General features: G+C 36.3%; 2 protein-coding genes and 2 pseudogenes across 2 annotated transcripts; all 4 read right to left on the reverse strand.

Annotated features, from left to right (window-relative positions):
* Positions 1–8,822: 8,822 nt before the first annotated feature.
* On the reverse strand, positions 8,823–9,034 carry LOC118018891 (keratin-associated protein 19-7-like). The gene has a single exon (XM_035017692.1). The coding sequence runs from the start codon at positions 9,032–9,034 to the stop codon at positions 8,840–8,842; it is 195 nt and encodes a 64-aa protein (XP_034873583.1). The 3' UTR covers positions 8,823–8,839.
* A 3,118-nt stretch (positions 9,035–12,152) lies between these two features.
* On the reverse strand, positions 12,153–12,696 carry LOC118018892 (annotated as a pseudogene).
* Positions 12,697–14,602: 1,906 nt separating this feature from the next.
* Positions 14,603–15,006, reverse strand: LOC118018893 (annotated as a pseudogene).
* A 5,814-nt stretch (positions 15,007–20,820) lies between these two features.
* LOC118018894 (keratin-associated protein 19-7-like) lies at positions 20,821–21,012 on the reverse strand. Its single transcript, XM_035017693.1, has one exon. The coding sequence runs from the start codon at positions 21,010–21,012 to the stop codon at positions 20,821–20,823; it is 192 nt and encodes a 63-aa protein (XP_034873584.1).
* Between the last annotated feature and the right edge of the window lie 4,840 nt (positions 21,013–25,852).

The following is a 25,852-nucleotide window of genomic DNA, read 5'->3' on the forward strand; positions in this document are numbered from 1 at the left end:
AACACATCTTCAAAATACTGTCACAGTGTAGTAAACCCTGACAGTTGTTTGTTGTTGTTTTCCTTTTCGTAATGCAAGTACCTGAGTTAAGCTTTGATTGCCACCACTTCAAAGAGGCATCCACTTCAAAGATGGTGATCCTGAATGAACACATTTCCAGCCACACACCGGATAAAGATCCAGGCCACCTCCCCACACTGAAGCTTCTTGGTTTTAGAGATATATAACTTGATTTCAGTAACTGACCATTTGGGCCATTTGTTTTTTGGGTTTTTTTTCTTCCTAACTTTAAATTTCCTCTCCTGTTTTAAGTTCACCAACAGCAAAACCCTAGGCTCCCACCTTTGACCCTAATAAAAGCAGAACCCCAGGCCCATGCTCTTTCTCTCTCTCTCTCTCTCTTGCTCCTTCTCTCTCTCCCCCCAGTGACCTCACTGTGTGGTCCCAGATGTGTTGTGTAATTTCTAGATCTTATAGGTAAAATACCTTTATTTTTTTAAAGTTTCACCATGGTTATTGCTGAAGGGCATCTTGCAATATTAATAAGAACCATAAAGGCTGGTCCAACCATAACATTGATTATTGGTAGGCTAAGACCAGCACACAAAAACAGTAACAGCTAGATTACTGTTTGATAAATCACTGAGTACCATAGCCCAGTCAAACTGACACATAAAACAAACCATCATGGGAGGTATGACTGAGAGATTAAATAACTTACCATATCACTTAGCTAAGAGGACCATGTACTTATTTTCTGGGCTGAATCTGGTATGGAAGAAAACATCTAATGTAGTTTCATTTCAGCTCTGTGTCCTTGACATTGCTTTTTGGGGAGGGCGAAGGGGCTACTCAGTAGCTAAGCTTTGATCCAGAATGAAGAAGTGTTGTAATTCCCAATACAGACCCTGAGGAGGATGAGACAATGCCTTTTACTATTCCTCATAGTGATATCTCGTATGCATGAATTAGGAATTAGGATGTCACCTGGTCTTGGATCTTAGACGAAGTGATGCAAAGACAAAAGAATAATCCAAAATTCATCCAGAGTTGTGAGTCCAGTAGTGGCTAAAAGCAGCTGTGACGGTAATGGAAAAAGTGGTATCATAACAAAACTGTTGCTGCAGTGTGAGCTTGGTCGCTATTCCAGCAGTCTCTATATCCCTGGGTCCTGCATCTCCTGCCAACTTCATCTCCCCACTTACCCACAGGTTCTTTGATTTACCCACATTCTCAAAGTTTCTTTCTTAAAAAGTGATTTCCATCTCTTTCAATGAAGAACCATGTCAGATAAATTGTCTTTCTTTTCACAGTCTTACTTCTGGAAGAAAAGTACACAGTGAAGACAATGATTTAGTCCTGGTATCTTTCCTTTAATTACTTCCTTGCTAATTTAATAGCGCTGCCCTAGGACCTTCAGAGCCTTGGAGTAGACTGGTGGGGAGAACTTGGGTTTGGGTCTCTTCATATGGTACAAATGACTGTTGGAATGGAGGTTCTAATAATTTATTGTACTTGCCTTGTACATTTACTTGTACATTTACTGTCTGCCCAGAAGCAATCCGGTGTTCTATACAGGCTGTTTAAACTTTTTAGCAAATTATTTCAGTTACCATTTCAATATAAAAATATAGCATGAAAGAAACTCAACTTACAATAGGATCATATCAAGTTTAATAACCATCTAGTATTATAGCCAGGAGTGAAATAAGAAAGTAAGACATTTCACTACATGAGCGTGTAATGAATTTAATGCAGATGCATTAAAGCTGAGTAAATTCAGCTTTCAATGAACAAGCTCACTATTGAGAGGGGGAGAAAGATAAGCAAACATCCACATTGTGTAATAAAGTTTGTTGTGGAAAAAAGAAAATATGTGAAAAGAATATTGAGGATAGGCTTTCCCCCCGCTCTGGACCATAATGTAAGGGTAGTTTTTATATTCTAGTCCTTACAGGATGAGGAGGTGTTTCTATGGAATGAAATACAGAACAACAACAAAAACAGTATTATAATGAGGTAAAAGAATTAAGGTAAAAATAATAGCTATATCTAATATTGTTTATTCTGTGTTTGGCCATTCCTCTGTGCTTTACAAACCTTAGCTCATTTAATCCTCTCCACATTACAGGGAAAACCATGAAATCATCTTCAATATGCAGATAACAAAAGTGAGACTTAATGAAGTAAAATAAATTGCCCAAGGTCTTGGAGTTAATCAACATAGATATTGATACCCAAGCAGTCTGACTTCGAAGTTTGGGTTTCTAACCAATAAGATGGCCATGAAGAAGATAGCACCTTAAGATGTGAATGGGATAAAAGAGGAGTTAGGATGACCCTTAAGAGAGAATATTGGGATTAAGTTATGGAAGGACTTGAAATAAGAAAGGAAAACTGGTGATGAAGAAGATGGGACCTCTTCAAGCAAGATCTATTTTATTTTATTTTTTAAATGTATGTATTTATTTGAGAGAGAGAGAGAGTGTGCATGCACGGGTGGGGGAGGGGCAGAGAGGGAGAGAGAGAGAATCTTAAGCAGACTCTGAGCTGAGCCCCCAGGTGGGGCTTGAACCCACCACCTGAGATCACGATCTGAGTCAAAACCAAGAGTTGACACTTAACCAGGCACACCCTCTTTCAGTAAGATTTAAACGGAGAATTAAGGAGAATTCATACTCAATGAATGAAGAGAGGAGGGAAATTGAGAATTACTTTCATTACTGATTTTTCAGTCTTGGAGTGCCAGGGCGTAGAAATGCTGGAATGGAAGGCCTGGGGGCAGAAAGGGTAACATGTGAGAGAATAATGTATTGGTCAGGACATGTTGAGTTTCAGTTGCCTATATAGACACACATTTGGAAACACTCTTCAAGCAGAAAAACATCAGAAGAGAGGCCAGATTGGGAGGGATACCATATTGTGCAAATGAAAATACAAAGTGCCAGTTACATTTCAATTTCAGAAAAATGACTTCTTTTAATTACATGTTCCATGTGATATTTTTAAAACACATTTTTTTTTTGTTTATCTGAAATTCAAATTTCACAGGTTGTCCTACATTTTATCTGGCATTCCCACAGACTAGAGTTACAGATTTGAGAGTCATCAGCTTGCAGAGAGGAGACCATGGATTGCTTTGAGTAGATGACATTACCTAAGAAATAGAATTTCCCATAGACTGTGGGGTCTATGATAGAATGCAAAGCATTGCCCCTTTCTCCCACATCTGGTCATCTGTTGGAGAATAAGAGACATGTGGAGCAGAGCCAGGTCACCCACTTACCACACCAACAGTCAGCCAACCCCCAGTCGTGTTAGTGAACCCAGCTCTCAGATGGATGACTATCAAACTTATGGTTATGTAACATTGAGGTTTGTGGTTGTTATGTAGCAATGTCGTGGTAGCAGGCAAGTAGCATTTTTTTTTTAAGATTTTATTTATTTATTTGACAGAGAGAGACACAGCGAGAGAGGGAACACAAGCAGGGGGAGTGGGAGAGGGAGAAGCCAGGCTTCCCACGGAGCAGGGAGCCCGATGCGGGGCTCGATCCCAGGACCCTGGGATCATGACCTGAGCTGAAAAGGCAGACACTTAACGACTAAGCCACCCAGGTGCCCAGTAAGTAGCTTTCTTATAACCATCTTTACTACATGTGCCCAGGTACACAAGCTTGTGCTGAGGTTGAAAACCCTCTATTTTTTAATTTATCATTGGTTATTCTTAACTCAAAATTCACTATTGTATGATTTAGAATAAGTAATTTAAACTCTCCAAATGATGATTTTCTCACCTATTCCAATGGAATAGCAACAGCTATCTCTTAAATTCTGAAGTTTAGGTGTAATAATGTCAGACCAAGTAAGCACACAATGAATATAATTTATCATTATTGGTTATATTGACATTGGCTTGTGGCTATGCCTTTGTACCAAGCAGAGTGCCTAGCATATTGTAAATGGTTAATATGTATCTATGGAAATTATGAATAAAGTATAAAGTTAATAAAATAAATGCTTGTGTTTTTTTAATCAGTAGGCTCATATCATTATAATAAGAGGACTCTTAATGTAATGGATAATTTGGCATATATATATATAATTAATTAATAGGCTAGTACTATCACAGATTTATTCAGTACATACTTTATGAAATACTGTCTGTGGATCAGGCATTGCTGTAGGCACTGAGGATTGAGCAGTGAATAAAACATTTTGCATTCCCTGGGGAAGACACAAAATATGTGAGCAAACAAGCCAATATATAACACCCATTGGTGATAAGTGTTGTGAGGAAAGAGCTATATAAGGGACTAGAGGCCAATAGGTAATCAGGAAGTGACATGATGCTATCATAAAGGATGCTACCAGGCTATCTTGGGCAATAAGGGGAGACATTCCAGCAGAGATAAAAATTAGGTTGATTTTTGAAGATGAGTAGGAACTCATGATGAAAAGTGAAGAGCATACCACCTGAGGTGATGCAGGAGCTAGGATAAAGGCAAATAGTTAAGAACGATTATGGGTTATTTAGGAAATAACACATACTAATACAGCTAATGTTTACTGAACTATAAGTCTGATGGACCAGTTCTCTGGTCCATGCTTTTTTGCAAATTGATTTTTAACTGAATTGTCTTAGATTTCCTTCCATTCCAGCACATTGAGAGCTGCATGTTTTCTTTATAATAGAATTATGTGCCATCCCAAGACACAGAAGGAGACATTTTAAACAAAGTGCTTTTAATAAAGGGACTAACGGGAAGGGAGGCTTTGCATCCTGGAAACCAATAGATGAGAAGGTATAACCACAGTCCTAGGGACAAATGATGACTATGGACTTTAGAAAATGGGTAAAATGAAATATGTACATTAAGGAGGTAGCACAAAAGTTACCAGTCACTTGCAGAGATGAGAGAAGAGATATAGGAAGCCTCCACAAATTCTGACTTGAATGGCTGTATGGATCACGATGCCACTGTCAACCAACTGAACTGTAAAACCTAGATGGTTCCTCGAGCCCATAGCAAGGTGCTTGGCAGAAACATAACTAAATGTATAACAATATTAAGCCTCAAAATCTCCAAGTTCCTAGCTAGAGCCATAGATAGATGCATAGCTTCACCCTAGGCCTCCAGGTTTTGGAGACCAGCAATTTTATTTGTCGAATATAAACATAAAAAACCCTTTTATTCAGACTTGGAAAATCAATCTGTTATACTGAGTTTTTATTCTATTCATATATATGATAAAATATTTACTAAACTGCCCTTTCATATTAATAGGGCAGCTTTTACTGGTTAAAGTTTTTATATTGATTTTTATCATTAGATTGCCTATAACAAATTTGAAGTCAGTAATGAGATGTGACTATGATTATTATGTCTCTAAAACTATTTTCAATGGAGGTAATACATTTTACTTTTTGCATCCAGGTTTCAAGAAATTATTCTCCCTCTCGTTCTATCCTTTAACATTAATCCCGGATCCTAAATTATGTAATCTCTATTCCCTAGCACACAAGGGATACACCTAACGCTGTCATGCCTTCTTCAAAATTAGGACCTTCATCTTTAATCAGGATATTTTCCCCCTACTTACATTCAGAAGAATGTAACATCTTACTGATGTAAGAGATATAAACAAAATTTCTCCCAACAGAACTATTTAGTGACTGCAATTTAGAAATGTGTTTCATGTTGCCAGCTTCTAAGTGTCTAAGAATGTAACCAAGATAATCAACATAGCTTTTGTAATATGCTTCTAAAAGCCATGACATTCAGGAGAATCACGAATTATTTTTGGCCACAAATCAAATTTAATAGCATCTGGACAGTTCAGATCAAAAATAAAGAAGACCTTCAAATAAGGGCAACATTTAAATCTAATATGCATGATATACAAGGTCATATTCAGTACGGTGTACTGTCCGTCCAGAGGTAATTATGTTGAACAATCACGTACTCTGTATTCCAAGTAATGGTTCTTTAAAAGGCCTATAATTTCCTGTGTATGTTTGTCAGGGCAAACTTTTTATGTACTTACACCTCTTATAGAGCACATGTAAGTGTGCAAACTAGTTCGCATATTGTTACATTTTAGACAGTGGAAAATGAACAACCAAAGTTACAAATCACATAGAAGAATAGCTACAGTTATTATTATTAATCTACAGGGATCATTGCACTGTACTGTTTGGTTAAAGCAAAAACTAATTACCTGAAGAATTCTTCTATTTTATCACAGGGATTTAGAACACCCTAAGCTTTATGTATGAACATACAAAGCTTTATGCATTACTAGCAAGATTAAATGAATGCAGAAGGGATCTTTTGGAGAACCTTTGAATTGACACCTTCCAGTTTATTAGCACGTGGGCAGGTAATCACCACTCTTGTTCTTATGTAATCCTCACAAAAATATGGAAGGCATATTCTATGTAAGTCACCAGGCCCTGTTCTATGAATTCTTCTCTTTCATTTTTTTCTCTTACTTTTCTTATGCAGTATAGGTAAAAAGGTAACAGTTCTTGCTGTGGCAAATTATTCTTACAGTAATGTTTTTCCTTTCAATTACAGAAGGATAAAAAGAATTTCTCAAGACATAAGTCATATGGGTCCAAGTATGAATTTGAGTGGATTCAGACATGTCCAGTCATGTCAGACAAACTGGTGAAACAGGCTGTTCTGGTGACTTTAAAAGTTGGCTAAGAAACCTTCTAAAAGAGAATTCAATCTGTGCTCACTGTTGATGTCCCAAGAGGCTTGTTCCAAAGGATGAACTGATGGGATAAGCCTAAAAGAAAGTTCCTCATGAGAGATTGAGAAATTTTGGGGGAGAGAATAAATTCTGAAGAAAGAAAGAGCCAGGTTGTTTGACTCTGACTGAGCAATGGGGCCAGAGTTTCCAGCCATGGGAGATTCTTATCAATAAAGCATCTGGTATGTGCCTGAGGTTTGACCTTGTACCACTGTTCATTCATAAGAAGATCTATAGAATATTATGAGCCTTCTAAAAGAGTGTAAAAAGAGATCAGAAAAGAACACCCCATACACCTTTGTTTTCCATAGAACGCTGTACCATTGAGTTCTAGAGCACAATGGCAATGCTCGATGGACAAGCCTTATAAGGGACAATAGCCCTCAGTAGATGCCAACTATAGATGTATAGTTCCTGCTCAGGAAATGAATGATGCTTTCCAAACTCCTCCCCTGCTCAAAGACAAAGTTTATAAGAAAGCAAAGGCATGTCTGGCCAGACCAGTGGTACCAAGAAGACATTCAGCAAGGGAAGGGATGGATAGAAGGACCATAAGAGATATTCAGGGATTAAGGATTACACTTAATGTGATGAATCACTACATTGTACACCTGAAACTAATATTACAAATCACAGTAATGAACTGAAATTTAAATAAAAACTTTAAAAAAGAAGATATTTAGGACAGTAAAAATATTCTGTATCATATTATAATGATAGATTCATGTCATTGTATATTTGTCCAAACCTATAGAATGTACTACACCAAGAAACAACCCTATTGTATGGGCTAGGTGATGATAATGTGTCAATGCAGATTTATCAGTTATAACCAATGTACCAGTCTGGTAGGGCATATTGATATTGGGGGATGTTATGCTGGTGTGGGAGCAGAGGGAATGTAGGAAATCTCAGTACTTTCCTCTTGATTATGCTGTGAAACTAAAACAAAGCCTTAAAAAGAAAGAAAATATTTAGCTAGTAGCAAAGTCACACAGAAACATGTACTTGAATGGAAATATGAGAATGACACACTCCTTAGTAGTTCCAGGAACACTTTTTTTTTTTTTTAAGATTTTATTTATTTATTTGACAGAGAGAGAAAGAGAGCACAGCAGGGGGAGTGGGAGAGGAAGAAGCAGGCTTCCTGCTGAGCAGGGAGCCCGATGCAGGGCTTGATCCCAGGACCCTGAGATCATGACCTGAGCCGAAGGCAGATACTTAACTAACTGAGCCACCCAGGTGCCCTGTTCCAGGAACACTTAAGGGACATTTGAGAGGACTGATACATACATATATATATATATATGTTAATGGAGCAGACAGGGCAAGTCATTTTCATTAACTGTTAGTATTACTCCTTATGTGTTCTCAAGCTTGTATAATGTGCTGAACTAGAAACTCTTGCATCATACTCTATATATCAATAGCCACAGACCTTACTGCTTCATAAGCAAATTTTTTGTATTAGTTGCAAAAGAAGATGTTAAAATAATAAAAATTAAAACATCAAACAAAACCAGAGTATTTAGATTCTGAGAAATCATTTTATTGGACAAAAGCAAAATACAAATTTTCTTTAAGATCTAGAAAGATAACATTTTGGTAATGGTGGCAAGAGAAGTAAACCAAACTGAGGAGAGCAACCTAGGACAGTTTTACATATTGCATATTCATTTAAAATGGTGGGTTCTGGGGGCTCCTGGGTGGCTCAGTCGGTTAAGCATCTGCCTTCGGCTCAGGTCATGATCCTGGGGTCTTGAGAACGAGCCCTGTGTCAGGCTCCCTGCTCCTCCACGGGGAGCCTGCTTCTCCTTCTCCCTCTGCCTGCCGTACTCCCTGCTTGTGCTCTCTCTCTCTCTCTCTGTCAAATAAATAAATAAAATCTTAAAAAAAAAAAAAAGATGATGGGTTCTGGAGGTAAAAAGCACCAAATATTTGTAGAAGCAGTTTAACCATTGATAAATAGCTATCAATTGGTCCTGGAGAATATAAGATAGATGTTTTGGGAATCAAAGCACAAAAATAGGACCAAATAAATTTGGAGGCTTTCACTTTGCAACCAATTTCAAAAATACTTTTAGTAGAAGGTAGAGAATCCATATCCTCCATAGCACAGTGGGCGGTAGCAGTCATATCTTCGGGCTCCCCAGCCCCAGCCCCAGCCCAGTGTGGGGAAGCTGCCGCATCCCCAGCCACTGCCACAGCCCAGGCCACTGAAGCCTCCACAGCCGTAGCCCAGGCCTCCGTAGTAGTTGCCGTAGTAGTAACTCATGGTGTCAAGGGTGGTGAGTTGGTTTGCGGTTCAATGCCAGAGTCAGAGTGTGAATGTCGCCATCTTTACAAGGACGCTTATATACTCTGATCAGAGAACATGACAAAATATGTGCCCTTCCTTTGGTGTCATTCCATGAATTATATTTGCCTGACACAAGTTATTAATCTGTGGTCCCCCAACCACAGGCATAAAGAATGTCTGAACCTGCTTGGCTACATAGGCTGTAGAGCAGAGCTTGCTGCTATAATCTTCTTAGAATGAATTGCTATTTCTTCAAAGTATTAACATACCAAAGCCTAAACAGAATACTTGATTGCCAGTCACTTGACATCAGTTACATTAAATATTGTTGAATTTCTAATTAAATATCTTCTCATCACTGGCATTTGAGAGTTACTGTAATTGATTCTACAAAATAGCAAAAAATAATTAAGATCAAGGCTCTTAAGTTTATCAATTTCTTTAAAAGGCACATGTATTTTGTATCATGAGAAGCAAATGATGCACCTCTTTTTAGAATATAAAAGAACACTTTATGTCAAGACAGATTTGGTTCACTTGCCATGTATACCAGAAAACAACCACAAAATCTCACCTGATTTCTAGAGTTTTAAAATTTTGGCAATGTACAACTAATAGGTTTATTTTTGGCTTTAAATGCCAGCATACTTATTTGGTTTAAATGCATAGCGGAATTGAAATCACTAGTGGAAAGACTATCAAGTGATCAAAAATCTATCTTGTGGGAAGTCTTCCCACAGTACGTTTTTTTTAGTATCCTGGGCCCTTTCTCCAGAATACGTTCTAGTCTCACTGCTACCACAAGTGCAGATTATATTTGCCCCCCTACACCATGTCCCCCTCTTTCTCTGCCCTTCATCATTTATCCATGTATCTTAGATCTTCTTCAAATCTTACTCCAAACATCACCCAACTTCCTTCCTCCATGATTCATTGCTGCATCCAGGTATAAGTGTGAAGTGGGAAAAATGGTTTTGGCTCTAACTCTATATTCAAAAGAACGCAGCATCCTTCTACCTAGATCTCCATAGTCAATATTATACACTTGCCCCTGTCTTCTCTTTGCTTAGTCTGTGCCCATTTTTTTGTCTGTAGGTAATTTCTAAGTTGTCTTTCCTAAGATATCAACAAAACCTTTCTAGGATATTGACAATGTTGTTAAAACTCCTAAAATCATCTTAAATTTTAAAAGAACTTGTACAACCTGGAAGAAATTTTCTTCATGTGTAGCACACTTTTTAAAAAGGACAAGAGAGGTGCCTGGGTAGCTAAGTTGGTTGGCCTTCTGCCTTCAGCTCAGGTCATGATCTCAGGGTCCTGGGATTGAGCCCCATGTTGGAGGTGTGGGGGGGTCCCCACTCAGTAGGGAGTCTGCTTCTCCCTCTCCCTCTGCCTCTCCCACCCTCCACTTGTGCTCTCTCTCTCTCAAATAAGTAAATAAAAATTTAAAAATAATAATAAAAAAATAAGAAAATAAAGAAGGACAAGAAATAAAGAAGCACTCTTTGGAAGCAGTTGGCCTGATACTCAGAGTTCCTCACCTCAGCCCAGAGAGTTAATCAGTGATACCTAAAGCTCTATGCAAATGTGCCCATACCTTGACACTTGGGACTCAAGAAACTTGTTTTCTATGACAATAACCATTTTGCTAAGCTTTTGTTGAGATTTATAAGTAATATGACATAGTTTTTGGATGGGTCTGTTCACTGACCTGACCTAGTATCTAAACGAAACCTAGCATTTAGTTGGCACTCAATATTTTTTGAAAGAGTTATATGACTTTCATTGATATTAAATCAAGGATCATGCATATCATAACCTAAGCAACCGATCTGCTGTTCTAGGAAATGCTTTATGGCTGACATGAGTTCCAGCAGGCTTTCTGGTTTCAGAGTGGCACTAACCCCAATATTAGCCTTTAATCTCCATGCTATTCTAACCCAAATGCATTCCATTTTTATTCCTCATTTCAGAAATCAGCCAATTGATAGAATGAATATTTTCATTTTTAATGAATCACTTAGAAGTATGAATAAATTTCATAGCATTAAGGATTCCATAGTCTCCTTGTGTAACTCTGTCAGAGCATGTAACTATGACTAAAGGCTTCTAATTATTTTTTTAACATCTAAGACTATCTCTGCTTTATAGATGGAAACAATATGGGACACAAATGAAAAATTTCACTAACAATAAATGCTAAATGTGTTTTCAAAGAAGAAAACACATGACTTTGGTATTCATCACTTATAAATGTCCATCCACTGTAAAAAAAAAAAAAAAGGAATTTGAAAAATATGAAACAAATGTTTTTCCCCATATGCATAAGTGAAAATTTTACATTGGAAATTTCTTTAGGGGTTATTATTTTTCTGCCCATTTAGTGGATCAAAGGCAGATGTGGATCATTATTATTATTATTTTTTTAAGTTTTCACTCATGACCCAAGTTGCTATTGATGCTGATGGATGGAGGAGTGAAAAATGTTCTTACATTTTCCCTAGCAGTGAAGAAGTATTTTGTTATAAATTCCAAACATTTTCTCTCACCTTAGATGCAGATTCATATAATCTAAAGAAAACAAAATTATGATAATATTGTTTATACTAAGAATGTCAATGGCAGTAATAATTATATTGATTACTGCTTGTCAGGCCCAAAGCGCCTGTCCTTGGAGATACTAACCAAATGAAAGGATCAAACTCCACAGTGTGATCCTTCAATAGGGTAAGTGACTTGGCCTTATTTCCCTTGCTCAGCCCATACAACTCCTAGACAGCACGGACTGAAAGAAGAGGTCATCATGGGTCTTTGTTCATTTGTTTTGTTACCTAAAGTTGAATTTTAACATTGCTCATCATTTAATTATATCCAAAGGCAGATAACCTACAAATTGACAGGTGCAGTTCTCTATATCAGAACAATAAAAATGTTAAAGAAACATAGCTCTTAATCTAAGTAAAGAGATCAATCACCATAAAAATCAGCTTTTTTTAGTGGTTAAAGGTCAAATTTATTAGGGGATTAAGACATGTATTATACATGGACTATAAATACTGCACAGCTGACTTTATTCACCGTCAAGCACAGAGATATAGTCAGTGCCAACCTATTTTGTGGATACTCTTGTTCTTTTGTTCCAAGAAAAATTTGCACCATAAGACTTGGACTGGGGTTTTGGAACCTTCCTATCTTCAATGTCATAGCTCCACCCATTTTTTTCTGCAAAAGCAGCTGCATCTTCTTTAGTACTGAAGGTTAGAACCATGTTGGACAAGGGATCAGCCATTGATGCCCAACCCATCAAAGGATTTTCCCATCGCTCCCTGGTATCAAACTCCATCTTCCATTTCTTTGTGTTATTTACTCCAGACTGCATGTTATTGCGAGCGGGAACAAAGATCCTGACTTTCCTAGTTTTGATATGCTCTTCTGGAACACCAGTTAAAGTAGTGATACCCAATTTTTCATCAGCTGTTATGAGTTGCGTGTCCCAAGCTTGGTCCTGTGCCAGGCTCCATTTTGGAAGTGCTTAACGACCTGATAGGACCCCTGGAAACAGAAATGGCAGCTACAGCCACTGCTCTTTTCCCCCACAACATTTGCCTCAGCGTCTCTGACATTGAGACAGCCGCCATCTTGCTGCATCTAAGCTTTTCTTATAAGCATCACCAGAACTTTCAAAATGGTTTATGTGACAACATTCAAAGAGGAAATAAAGAGAGAAGCAGCATAGTATAATTGAATACTCTAGTCTTAAAATGGCTTATTCTGAGGTTCCCTGCCTGCAAGACTACGGGACAAAATTACAGAGTTTATTGTCCCTTTCAGATCTTTAATTCTGTGATTTCGTTTTGTCCTTTTTTTATTACATTGGCCCAGCTTATACCAAGTATCAATAGGTTCATACCATTACCTGAAGATGCCATTCAGTTTTAGGAAAAATTTAGAAATTCTGATATTTTACCTATTTTATTCCTTATCTCTTATATGGTAGTCCCCTCTTATTCACAGGGGATGTGTCCCAAGATTCTCAGTGGATGCCTGAAACCACAGATAGTACCAAACACTATATATGCCATGTTTGTTCCTATACATACATCCCTGTGATAAAGTTTAACCTATAAATTAGGCACAGAAAAAATTAACAATAATAACTAATAATTAAGTCGAACAACCGTAACAATATACTGTAATAAAAGTGATGTGAATGTGTCCTCTCTGTCAAAATACCTTTATTGTACTCATCCTTCTTCTTGAGATGATAAAATGTTTACAAAATGAGATGACACGAGGTGAGTGATAGGCATTGTGAGGTAGCGTGAAGCTGCTTTTGATCTTCTGACAACATTCCTGAAGGAGGATCATTTCCTTCTCACCTATGGCTGACCTCAGGTAACTGAAACCACAGAAAATAAAACCACTGATAAGGGGGGACTACTGTCCCGTCGATAAAATAGTCATTTTTGAAGGGATGAATGGGGTCTAATTCTTTTTTAATTATTGAATGGCATTTTTGGTTAGTTGAAACCACACAACATTTTGGTTCACAATGATATTTCTGTTTGTATATTATTCTTCCTGGATTACAGATACTTCAGTGTGATGATGATGATGATGATGATGATGATGAACAGTGTCCCCATAAGAAGACAAATGGGATGAGGGAGATGAATGACCCCAGTTCACATTTGATTTTCCAGGTTATCAATAACTTTTATGTCTGTCTTATTTTATGTGCATAACAAATAGATGAAAGCAGACTATGAATAATGGAAGATCATATATATTTCAAAGATTCATAGGAAAACAGAGCTTATTTTCTATGAAAATTTAGCAATATGGATTATGAGATTTGTGGAAAGTTTGCTCTGATTATAGTTGTAAGGATGTGGTTGTCTAGCGACTACAAATATGTAGATGTAACACCACCTGTTTTTATAAGATAAAATAAAGGGAGACAATAGAGGTGGAAGATTAGTTGCAAATTTTGAGCTCCATTAAGAAATAGAAATAGATAAATATGAAATATGTAAAACAACTATATTTTTTAAAACGTAGGAAGATTTAAAACTCTGTAGTTGATTTTTTGCTGCCAAATTCAATTCTGAAAGTTATATAACTAAAATAAAGAAGAAGAGTAACGTTCTATTGTTTCAAATTACTAATTCTCAAACCGGAGTTCTTTTTTATGCATTAATATGTACACACACATATGTAATTGTGTGTTCTGTTTTTCTAATTATAATCAGTAACACTTACATATAAGTATGTGCATATAACTGTGTTAAACAAACCCCACCCCCCAGAATTGTATTTTCTTTTTCAAGTTAGGTCATTTATTGGTATTCAACATAAATCCTCTGTTAGTGCCCAAACTCGGGATGCCAGAGGACATAATGTAGATACCTTAAAATAATAAATTCTCTTAAATTCTTGGATTTCTCTTGGCAAATGAGCCTAGGGTAATCCCACTGCATTGACTGAAGAATGTTGTGGCAAATCCGCTCATGGTAACAGATTTTGGGTTAGTATAGCAGTAGTTCAGTAGAAGCTAGAGAATCCATATCCTCCATAGCATGATGGGCGGTGGCAACCATATCTGTGGCTTCCCTAGCCCCAGCCCGGTCTGTGAAAGTTGCCACATCTCCAGCCACAGCCACAGCCCCGACCACAGAATCCCCCACAACGAAAGCCAAGGCTTCCATAGTAGCTGCCATAGTAAATCATGGTGTCAGGGATGGTGAGTTGGTTTGCTGTTCAAAGCAAAATCCTGAGTGTGAATGTCATACAGCTATGCGTATATCCCCTGAGCAGAAAGTGTGATAAAACATGGGGCCATTCCTTTGTATCATTCCAAATTATTCATTCACTTGAGGCAACTCATTAATCTGTTTGTTGACATAAGGAGAGGTGCACACTCATTAAAATTTCTGAGCTTGCTTAGCTGCCTCGTTAGAACACCCTTGAACTCATTGCATTCTTTCTGTTTTAATGAGAAAAGAAATCTGTCTTCAAAGTCACAAAATAAAAATTCCCTACCTAGAATTCTTCATCACTAAACATATTGCATCATTCATATTCGATGGTGTTTTCTCATTAAGTATTTTCTCATTTCCCATTTTCATATCATTCTCTGGGTACTTGTATCTTACTTCCATCTAGATTAGAATATACTGATCACGTTTAAAATTCTTAAATCTATCAAATTCTCCAAATGTCAAATTTATTTCTCAAGTTGAATACACACACAAATGCACACACACACACACAAGAAAATTATTTTGACTTTATACATCAGCTTGTAAAACATCCTTTTGTTTAATCAACATAGTAAAATTTATTTCAGAAACTGAGAGACCAAACTCACTTCTATAATCAATCTGTAAGCTGTTCAAAAATATTCTCTTTACACATTATTCATTTTTCCAGACCAGGCCATCGCCAAAGTATTAGCTAAAAATGCAGATGACCTTGGCTCTACGCTTTACAGTTATTTTTTTTTTCTTCTTTACTTTTCTTCATAATCCATATGTCATATCTCTTATCAAACCTCTCTTTAAATCTCATTCTACATTCATCCCCAATACATACCTGCACCAGCTAGGTCTTTTGTTCTTATCCATTTTTTCCACTCAGTATTTCATCCCTCTATTCATATCCCTAATTTCATCATAGTATCTTTGTTCTTATATTTTCTTTACCAATTCTGTGTGTCCCAGCCCTTTATTTTCTCTCAGGCAATCAGCAAACATTTTTTTTTGTATGCTATTACTTATTTATTAAGGCTTTAGTTTATTTTAATATGTACTCTTAAAATCATGTAATATTTTTAACAGAGTCTCTTAAAATCGTGATGCCTTGAAAATCTCCAAGAATGAATGTGCAGTCATGAAATGACTGAGTCAGGAAACAAGGAGGGTAGAGAGCCAGTGCTCACTGGCTGCTCAACTCACTCTATGAAGACAGTAAACCAAACCCAAAGTTTAAGCCCCACTGGAGTGTGATCATATCTTGGACTTGGATCTTTAACAGCATGTTTACTTTACATGACCTTAGACATGTTACAGAAGTTTTGTTTTGTTATTGTTGTGTTGTATTGTTTTGTTTTGTTTTGAAATGTGTAACATTTTATTTATTGAAATATAATTGACATACAATATTATACAAATTTCAGGTGTACAACATAATGATTCGATATTTGTATACATTGTGAAATGATCACCACCATAAGTCTAAATAACATCCATCACCATAGACAGTTACAATTTTTTCTTGTGTTGAGAACCTTTAAGATCTACTCTCTTATGGGGTGCCTCAGTGGCTCAGTCAGTTAAGCGGCTGCCTTCAGCTCAGGTCATGATCCCAGGGTACTGGGATCAAGCCCCACATCGGGCTCCATGCTCAGCGGGAAGCTTGCTTCTCCTTCTCCCACTCCCCCTACTTGTGTTCCCTCTCTCTCTGTCAAATAAATAAATAAAATTTAAAGAAAAAACATCTACTCTCTTAGAGATTTTCAAATATGCAATACTGAACTGATGAATTGTTGAACATTATATCAAAAACCGATGATGTACTATATGTTGGCTAATTGAATTTAAATAAAAAAAATAGATGATAGGTATTGAGAAGTGCACTTCTGGTGAAGACTGACTGATACATGGAAGTATTCAATCACTACATTATATACCTGAAACTAATATTACACTGTATGTTAACTAACCTGAATTCAAATAAAAACTTTAAAAAAAAATGCAATACAGTAGTATTAGCTATAGTCACCATGCTGTATATTACATCTTTATGACTTACTTATTTTTTAACTGGATTATACCTTTTGACCCCCTTCACCCATTTTTCCTACTCTATCCCCAACCCCTGCTTCTAGCAACCACCAATCTGTTTTCTATATCTATGAGCTCAGTTTTTGGTTTTTGTTTTTTTAGATTCCACATATATGTGAGATCATATGGTATATGTCTTTCTCTGACTTACTTCACTTTAGCATACGTCCTCAAGGTCCATCCACGTTCTTGTAAATGGCAAGATTCCCTTTGTTTTTATGGATGAATAATATTCCATTCTATGTGAGCATGCATGTGTGTGTGTATTATTCTTTCTTTATCCATTTGTCCATCGATGGACACAGGGTGCTTACATATGTTGACTACTGTAAATAATGCTGCAGTGAACATGGGGTGCATATAACTTCCTGACTTAGTGTTTTTGTAACATTTTTAAAATATCTTATTTATTTAATTGAGAGAAAGAGAGAGCAAATGAGAGAGAGCATGAGCAGAGGGAGGGGCGGAGGAAGAGGGAGAACCATATTCCCCACTGAGTAGGGAGCCCAAAGCGGGGATCATCCCAGAACCCTGGGATCATGACTTGGGCCGAAGGCAGACACTTACCTGTGCCACCCAGTCACCCCAATAACATTTTTGATAATTCATTCTCCCAACTGGATTTGTTCATTGTTCTTACAAACAAAAATATTTGTTGAATTAATGAAAGAATGAATTCTACCTGCCATAACTTGTAGTAATTCTTGAAGATGGAATATGGATTAAAATGGTTTTCAAGTTTTAAAGGAATATTTAACCCAGTATTTGCCTTGGCTGTTAAATCCTTTTTCCTTTTAATCAAAATTTATTCCATTTCTACTTTTCATTGTGAAAAAAAGTTGGAAAAATTTTTAATTCTCAAGGAGTCATTTTGAAGTCAATCACAAATAAATCTAACAAGTTTAAGAGTCCCATGAATGGTTGAGTAAATCTGCTAGATTGTTTGACTGTGATGACTAATTTATGTTCGTATTTCTGATGCAAATAACTATGTCCATATGAGATAAAAATCAATATATTTTGCAAATTTTTAAAAACGTTTAATAGTGAAATGTACCCTTATTTATGTATTTTCAAAGAAAAGTGGTATGATTAAAAACAAATTATACATTATATGTTAAAAAAAAGAAGATAGTAGGAAGGGAAAAATGAAGGGGGGGAATTGGAGGGGGAGACGAACCATGAGAGACTATGGACTCTGAGAAACAAACTGAGAGTTCTAGAGGGGAGGAGGGTGGGGGGATGGGTTAGCCTGGTGATGGGTATTAAAGAGGGCACGTTGTGCATGGAGCACTGGGTGTTATATGCAAACAATGAATCCTGGAACACTACATCAAAAACTAATGATGTAATGTATGGTGATTAACATAATAAAATAAAATAAAATAATTGTGAATACTGTGAAATATATGAACTAAATATTTTTTATTGTTTTTCTTTTCCCTGAGTTAAAAAATAGAAAAATGGTAATATCCTTTGGATATGAATTATCTTTGAAAACTGGGAAATATATATGTCTTGAGAGTTTTTGTCTGTTTTTCTCTTAATTCAGTGGCCTCAAAGACTTAGACAATTCTTTGTCATTCTCTTTTCAGGAACTTTCTACAACGAGACAATGACTTGATGTGAAACTCAGATCCTGTATTGTTGTACAAAATGTTGAAAATATATTCTTCCATTGGTCAAATCATAGCTTTTATTTGGAAGTTAAGGGCACTTCTGTTATAAATTCAAAATATTTTTCCTTCACCTGTGTCATAGACAGTGTTTCTCAATCTAATGACATGGATGGCTGTGTTTTTGCTTTGTTTTTGTTTTTGTTTTGTTTTGTTTTTTGCCCGGTAGGGCATGTTTATAGACTGTGGAACTATTACCTGATCAAGTGTGAAACAATGGAGCTATACAACTGTATCTCATTTGCTATGTACACTGAGAGTCTACAACACCCAGATTGGATTGACTAAAAGGCTGGGTGATAACTGATGGCCAAGCAAACTTATTTTTAGGTAGACTGAATAAGTCTGTGCCTTTGAAGAAAGACTTTTGATAGATAGAGATAGAGATAGATAGAGATGATAGAGATGATAGAGATAGAGATGATAGAGATGATAGAGATAGAGATGATAGAGAGATGTGTATAGATATAGGTGAAACCTGGATAAAAGTAACATTGAAAGTAAGTTTTTAATTCTCTATGTCATAACAACAAAATGTTATAGAAATGGTTTTTCTACTTAAGAAATGTAATCTTTCACATCCTCATAAATAGACCCATGTTCATGGAAGCTTCCATGAAGGGAGACTATACAGAGCAAAGGAGGTTACACTGTCGCACCTAGTTTCAGAAGACGTTGGCCTTGATCCTGATTCTGTTACTAGTGCTTACGTAACTCTACAAAAGCCAATTACTTTTCTGAGGGGGGTGTGTGTGTGTGTGTGTCCGTGTATTTTTTTACCTGCAAGATAAGATGCATGGCCCTGCTGCCATTTAATGTCTGGTTTTGGCAAGTTTATGACAGTACTATTTAATTGAATCAAACATACTTTACCTATTTTGACACGTTTAAATAAAATATCTTAATTTTATATTGTTACCTGAATATATCATTTGATTTTAGGAAAAAACATTGATATTTCCTTATATCTTTTTTCTTATTTCATCAATAAAATGTCCGCTCCTGCCGTTTTTATCAGGGAAAATTCAGATCTATAAGAAGGCTCTGTGGGTTCAGCTGTGTTTAGCATCAGTTTATGCTAAAAATTAAATTAGTTTGAAATTATGTCTGGTTGTTTTTTTCCCTTATTGGGCTGAAAAAGTTCTTCAATATAAGAATGGTGGTAAAGAAGAATGCCATGTCTAGTCATGAAAATGCAATAAGAATATAAGAGAGCTGACTAAAAAATTTTAGTTAAAATGCTTTGAGTAAAATGACCTCACAGGAAAAAATTTACCCCAATTCATTACTGACTTAAAGGTCAGCTGCTTGATACAAATGTCAAATGAAATAATGTGCAGAAGAGTATGGTACACAGGATGAAATTATTCAAATTCAAAAATTCTTGGAAAGGTGGTTTACTTTATAATTAGACTAGTGATAAGGTTTGATCTATTATCATTTGGTTGTGCTTAAAATAAAAAAAGCCAAATAAATTTTGAATAAATGAAAAGATTTATTATGCATTGTACTGAATTAAAAAATGTGATTCAATTTATATGAAACACATATACTTGATAAATAAATACATAGATATATTAAAGTGCCATTGCTTTTTGTTGACTTAAATCTAAACATTATCTAAATAAAAGCAAGAAATTTAAAAATATTAAATTACTAACCAATTGAAACACTTTTTTTTTCATTTCAGTCTAGAATTATTGGTTTTTACAGCTAGTTGTATGCATATTTGTGAGGTATATGAAAAAAAAATAATTCTAAGCCAGAGAGATTGCTTCCCTCATTGACAATTGAGTAGAATTGTCCCTTCCGTCAATCCCATCTGGGTCTTGTAGAGTCTCAATGTACAGAGCAGGTAAAATAACTATTCTGTGGCTCTATCAGTTCACCCTTAATCAGGTAATAGTTCCAAAATCTGTGGAAGTGTCCTATAGGGCCAAAAATAAAAAGAGGGTATCACTTCCACATAACTGAGTTCCATGAACAAAACAAAAACCATATTTTGTTTTCAAAGTTAACATTTTACTAGAAGGGGAACAGATAATCTAAACAGGTATAAAAGCAAAAGAAGAGGATTCTAGAGTTATGATGAAGATGTAGGAATATATTGAAAAATCCAAAATTCTGAGACATTAAATAGTTCTGTGGAAATAAACCCAGCATGATATTGAATGTTCAGACACTGAACTCAGTTTTGGGAAGTCCCTTATAATTTTAGATGTTGGGTCACTGGCACGGTAGTTCAGTAGAAGCCAGAGAACCCATATCCACCGTAGCACAGAGGGTGGCAGCAGCCGTATGTGTGTCCCCTCCAGCCACAGCCATGGCCCAGTCTGGGGAAGCTGTCCCATCCCCAGCCATATCCACAGTCCAGGCCACCAAATCCTCCACAGCCATAGCTTAGGCCTCCATACCAGTTGCTGTAGTAGCTCATGGTGTCAGGGGTGGTGAGTTGTTTTTCTGTTCAAAGCAAGATTTTGAGTATCAGTGGCAGCATGTGTAGAGTGATGCTTATATTCCCTGAGCAGATCATGTGGTAAAATACATACCACCTATTTTTGTGTCATTCTATGTGTTATCCCTGTCTGACACGATCCTGACATATGAAGAGGCCCTCAAGCTCATTAAAGTGTTTGAGTTTGCATTGTTGCCTAGTCATGGTGTCCCTTAAATATATTGCATCTTTTTTATGAGAAAGAATTGCTGTATTTTCAAAGTTTGGACATCCCAGACAAAATAAAATTCCTCATAGCCAGGCATATTACATAACACATTTGCTAGTGTTATGTTTTAAAATTAAATATTGCATCATCTTTGACTTACCTTGACTTGTTATTTTTCACTTAAGATTAAATGAAAGAAATTGGTTAAATTCAAGGTGCTAAAATCTACTATATCCACTCAAAGCCATCTAATACTTCATAGTAGTCTTTTTGCAAAGCTAAAGAAACATTTGAAAGTCTGGGGGCGTCAGCTCACCTGCTGTGAACACCAGTATAGAACTTCAGGAAAAAAATAATGTTGAAATAGAGCTATCTTTTTTCTGTTATTTTATAACATTGGCCATCATAAAAATATTCTCTTTTCTGATTTTACCTACTAGTTTGGAAAATGAACATTTGGATTAACAACGTGAAGTAATATTGTTCAAATATTAAAGGCAAATCAGAGTAATCAAAAATCTATTTCATAAGCAACATTCATAATTGTTCAAAATTCCTTTTTTCACATCCCGATTCCCTTTCTGGCATATCATCTATCCAAAAATAAATTACATCTGTCTCCTGCCATACAGACACTTTTTCCTCCCTTTCCTCTAATCCAATCAGTTTTCAAATATCACTTTCTCTTAGTTCCTCTCAATCCCCACTAGGGTCGGGGAAATAGGTGAAATAATGAAATAGATACAATATATACAATTTATCTTTGGCTTCCCTCCATTTTTTATCCAATTCATACTTAAATTCTTCCATATATATATCTTCACTCTTACCGTAATATTTTTTGCCTTTGTATTCTCTTTGCCTATTGTTTTTTTATCTTATTTTATTTAAGTTCAATTAATTAACATATAGTGTAACATTAGTTTCAGATGTAGAGTTCAGTTATTCATCAATTCCATATAACATCCAGTGCTCATTACATCTCTTTGCCTATTGTGTGTGTGGTTTTGTTTTTTTTTCTGTTTCAGAAAATAGCTAATAGCTTCGTGTCTGCTAAGATATGAGATGCTTATTAAGATCTTAGATGCTGAGGAAAAAAATGCCTAATACCCTGTGAAGTTCAGTAAGAGGCTGTTAACATTGGAAATGTCTTCAGAATCTCCAAAAATGTAAGTATAATGTAAAAAGACAGGGTAGAGAAAGACAAATTGAAGACAAAAAAGTCCTGCAGCTTACTCCAAGAAGTTAATCACCTATCCCCAAGGCTCACCTAAATCCTGGTTGAGCCCCATCAGATATGCTCTTAACTTGAGCGGAACATCTAAATTCTTTTTAAACTTTCATGGTTTCAAATATACTGTCCAGATTTTTTGAGCTTTAAGCAATTATCAAATGATGTTTTTTCCCAGCTGGACTTGTTGACTGCTGAACAACTACTAGCATGCTGCAGAAAATCAATAAGGAAGAGCTGAATGGGTGAATGCGCTCTAAGGTTCTTGCAGGTAAAGATCACGTCTTCCGTAGAATGGATATCTCTATAAATGCATCTGAGGATTTAAAGGACGAATTGGCTCAAATAGTTTTCCGGCTTTAGAGAAACATAAAGCCATCATTTCATTTGATTTTGTCGTTGTTGTTTAAAGCATATTATAAAATACCCAAGTCCTAAGTGTACAAGTTAGTGATATTTTGCTTTTATTCACAGACCACCTATATCGATCACACCCAAGCTCTCCAGATTTTCTCTTGACCCTACCAGTTAGTATTACTCCCTAGAATTTTGCCTGATCTGGACATCACATGAATGGCATCAGATGGTATACCAGCAGCTTTTCTCTCCTGAATGATTTTGTACATCACTGTCTCTGTGAGACACATCGTTGTTGTTGCATGTAACATTAGTTTTGTTGTTTTCATTACTGCAAAGTAGCCCATTTCTCCAAAGTAGCCCTAAAGCACAATTTATTTACTATTTTGCTCTGGTAAATCTGTATTTGTGTAGTTTCCTTTCTTTCTTCCTTTATTCCTTCCTCCTTTCACTCCCTCCCTTCACCCCCTCCTTCCTCCCTTCCTTCCCTCCTCCCTCTCTCCTCCCTTCTCTCCTTCCTCCCTCCCCTCCTCCCTCCCTTCCTTCCTTCCCTCCTTCCTCCCTTCCTTTGCTCCCTCCTTTCTCCCTTTCTTCCTTCCTTCCTCCCTCCCCTCCTTCCTTCCTTCCTTCCTTCCTTCCTTCTTGCCTTCCTTCCTCCCTCCCCTCCTTCTTGCCTTCCTTCCTTCCTTCTTGCCTTCCTTCCTCCCATCCCCTCCTTCTTCCTTCCTCCCTTCCCTCCTTCCTTCCTTCCTTCCTAATATGAATAAAGCTGCTATGTAGCTTTTACTAGAGATTCTTTTTTTAGACCTAGGCATTCTTTTACTTTGGGTATACGTAGGAGACACATTGCTAATTTATACTATATATATTTAGCTTCAGTAGATTCTACTAAATAATTTTCCAATACAGTTGCTAAATTTACAATACCACCAGCAGTCTATGAGAGTTCTAGTTGTTCCACATCCTTACCCACATTGGCCATTTCAGCATCTTAATCTGATCATTTTTAGGGTACATAGTGATATCTGAATATTGTTTTAATTTGGTTTTCCTGATCAAAGATGACGTTGGGAATTTTACATATGCTTATAAACCACTTAGATATCCTCTCTTTTGAAATGCCTATTCAAGTAGTTTGTCCATTTTTAAGTGGGCTTGTTTAATATTAATCAATTAATCAATATTTTATAATTGATTAACAGGAACTCTTTAGATTTTTGGGTATTAGCATTTTGTCAGATTTATGTATTAAAATTATTTTCACCTAGTATGTGGCTTGGTATTTTTCCACTTTAAATTCTGTCTTTATATGAACATAATGTTGTAATATAACAACAACTAATTCATTCCTCTTTTTCTTTTATGTTTAATGTCTTTGGTTCTAATTAAATTTTTGACTACCTCACACAATGTTATTTAATTCTTTTTGTCTCTTTTCTTCAGAACTTTTTTCATTTTCGTTGATCATTCTAAAAATAAAAAGCAGTCAATAATTTGAATATTTCATTCTCATTCAATCAAGCTGAAGCCATAAAATTACAAATAAGTCAAACAGGTTTCATTCATTATGTCACACTCTGCCTATTTGACTACCAGATATGCATCAGTTTTGGGGTTGGTGAACTTGCTGTGATGTGTTCTCCGTAACATAAGTAATAGCTTTTCCCTGGAAATAAAGATATGCTGGAGCATTTCTCCAAATCCAGCAGAGATCCATAAAAACAGTCATTTCAAATTCTAATAATATAATATTATACTAGAAACATCAAATATCTGCTCCAAGTGGTGGTATTGATTATTCTTCTTTATAGCTACAGAAGGCCTTTCTCCAAATTCTGGAGAAATGCTATTAACCATTAAGAAAATAGAATAGTGAACCATGAGAGACTATGGACTTTGAGAAACAAACTGAGGGTTCTAGAGGGGAAGGGGGTGGGGGATGGGTTAACCTGGTGATGGGTATTAAGGAGGGCACGTTCTGCATGGAGCACTGGGTGTTATATGCAAACAATGAATCCTGGAACACTACATCAAAAACTAATGATGTAATGTATGGTGATTAACATAACATAATAAAATTTTTAAAAATGGATAAAAAAATACAAAGAAAAAAAAGAAAATAGAATAGCTATTGTATTCTGTCAAGCTAAATAGTATAGTCATCCAAGGTAGTCATCAAGCTATTACTTTCTCTGATCTAGCCAGTGTAAAGCTAATATACTATGAGTAGTTTGACTAAAAGTGACTATCTGGCTGAACAAATCTATTTTTATATTTAGTAAATAAGTCTGAGTCTTTCACATCCATCTTAAATATTTTAAATAACATTTGAACTTAGCATTGCTTGCTAGTTATTTTTTTCAGATCCAGCTAAACTAGAAATTAATAGCTTCGAGATTCTGAATCAAAACTAATGCCACTAAACAAAATTGGTGGTTATGTGGAAAGCAGATTAATCCTCATAAACTCTGTGTTTATATTATTATGATAATTGCAGGGACATGTAACCAGAACTTCAGGACTGTTTCTTTGAAAGGACACAAGAAGGGAAATGCACTGTGAAAGAGAAAGTCAGAATTCAGTTAAATAAATAAATAAATAATATAAGCCATATGTTCCATTTTAAATTAGCATAATTTATTGCAAAGGGAACTGAGAAATTCCACAGTTATGAAAGTGCTTATAGGGGATACCAGGAGACATGAAGCAGGCAAATAGAAAATAATAAATAGTCCTAGAATCTAAGATGCTAAATACTTTTCATCTTCGCTTGGTCCCGGCTGATATTGCTTGGTTCAAGTTTTGGTTAATTTGAGTTAATCACCTGATGGCCTCAGATTTTGGACTTCCAGGGCAGGATTTCAGTAGAAGTTAGAGAATCCATATCCTCCACAGCACAGTGGGCGGAAGCAGCCGTATCCATAGCCTCCCCAACCCCAGCCCAGTTGGGGGTAGCTGCCACATCCCCAGCCACTGCCACAGCCCAGTTGGGGGTAGCTGCCACATCCCCAGCCACTGCCACA

Source organism: Mirounga leonina, unplaced genomic scaffold (assembly GCF_011800145.1).
Source record: "Mirounga leonina isolate KUSES-001 unplaced genomic scaffold, KU_Mleo_1.0 Mir_172, whole genome shotgun sequence".
Taxonomy (NCBI): domain Eukaryota; kingdom Metazoa; phylum Chordata; class Mammalia; order Carnivora; family Phocidae; genus Mirounga; species Mirounga leonina.

Bases quoted from the DNA above. Each gene is read 5' to 3' on its own strand.
- LOC118018891 (XM_035017692.1), bottom strand. From the start codon at position 9,034: ATGAGTTACTACTACGGCAACTACTACGGAGGCCTGGGCTACGGCTGT.
- LOC118018894 (XM_035017693.1), bottom strand. From the start codon at position 21,012: ATGAGCTACTACAGCAACTGGTATGGAGGCCTAAGCTATGGCTGTGGA.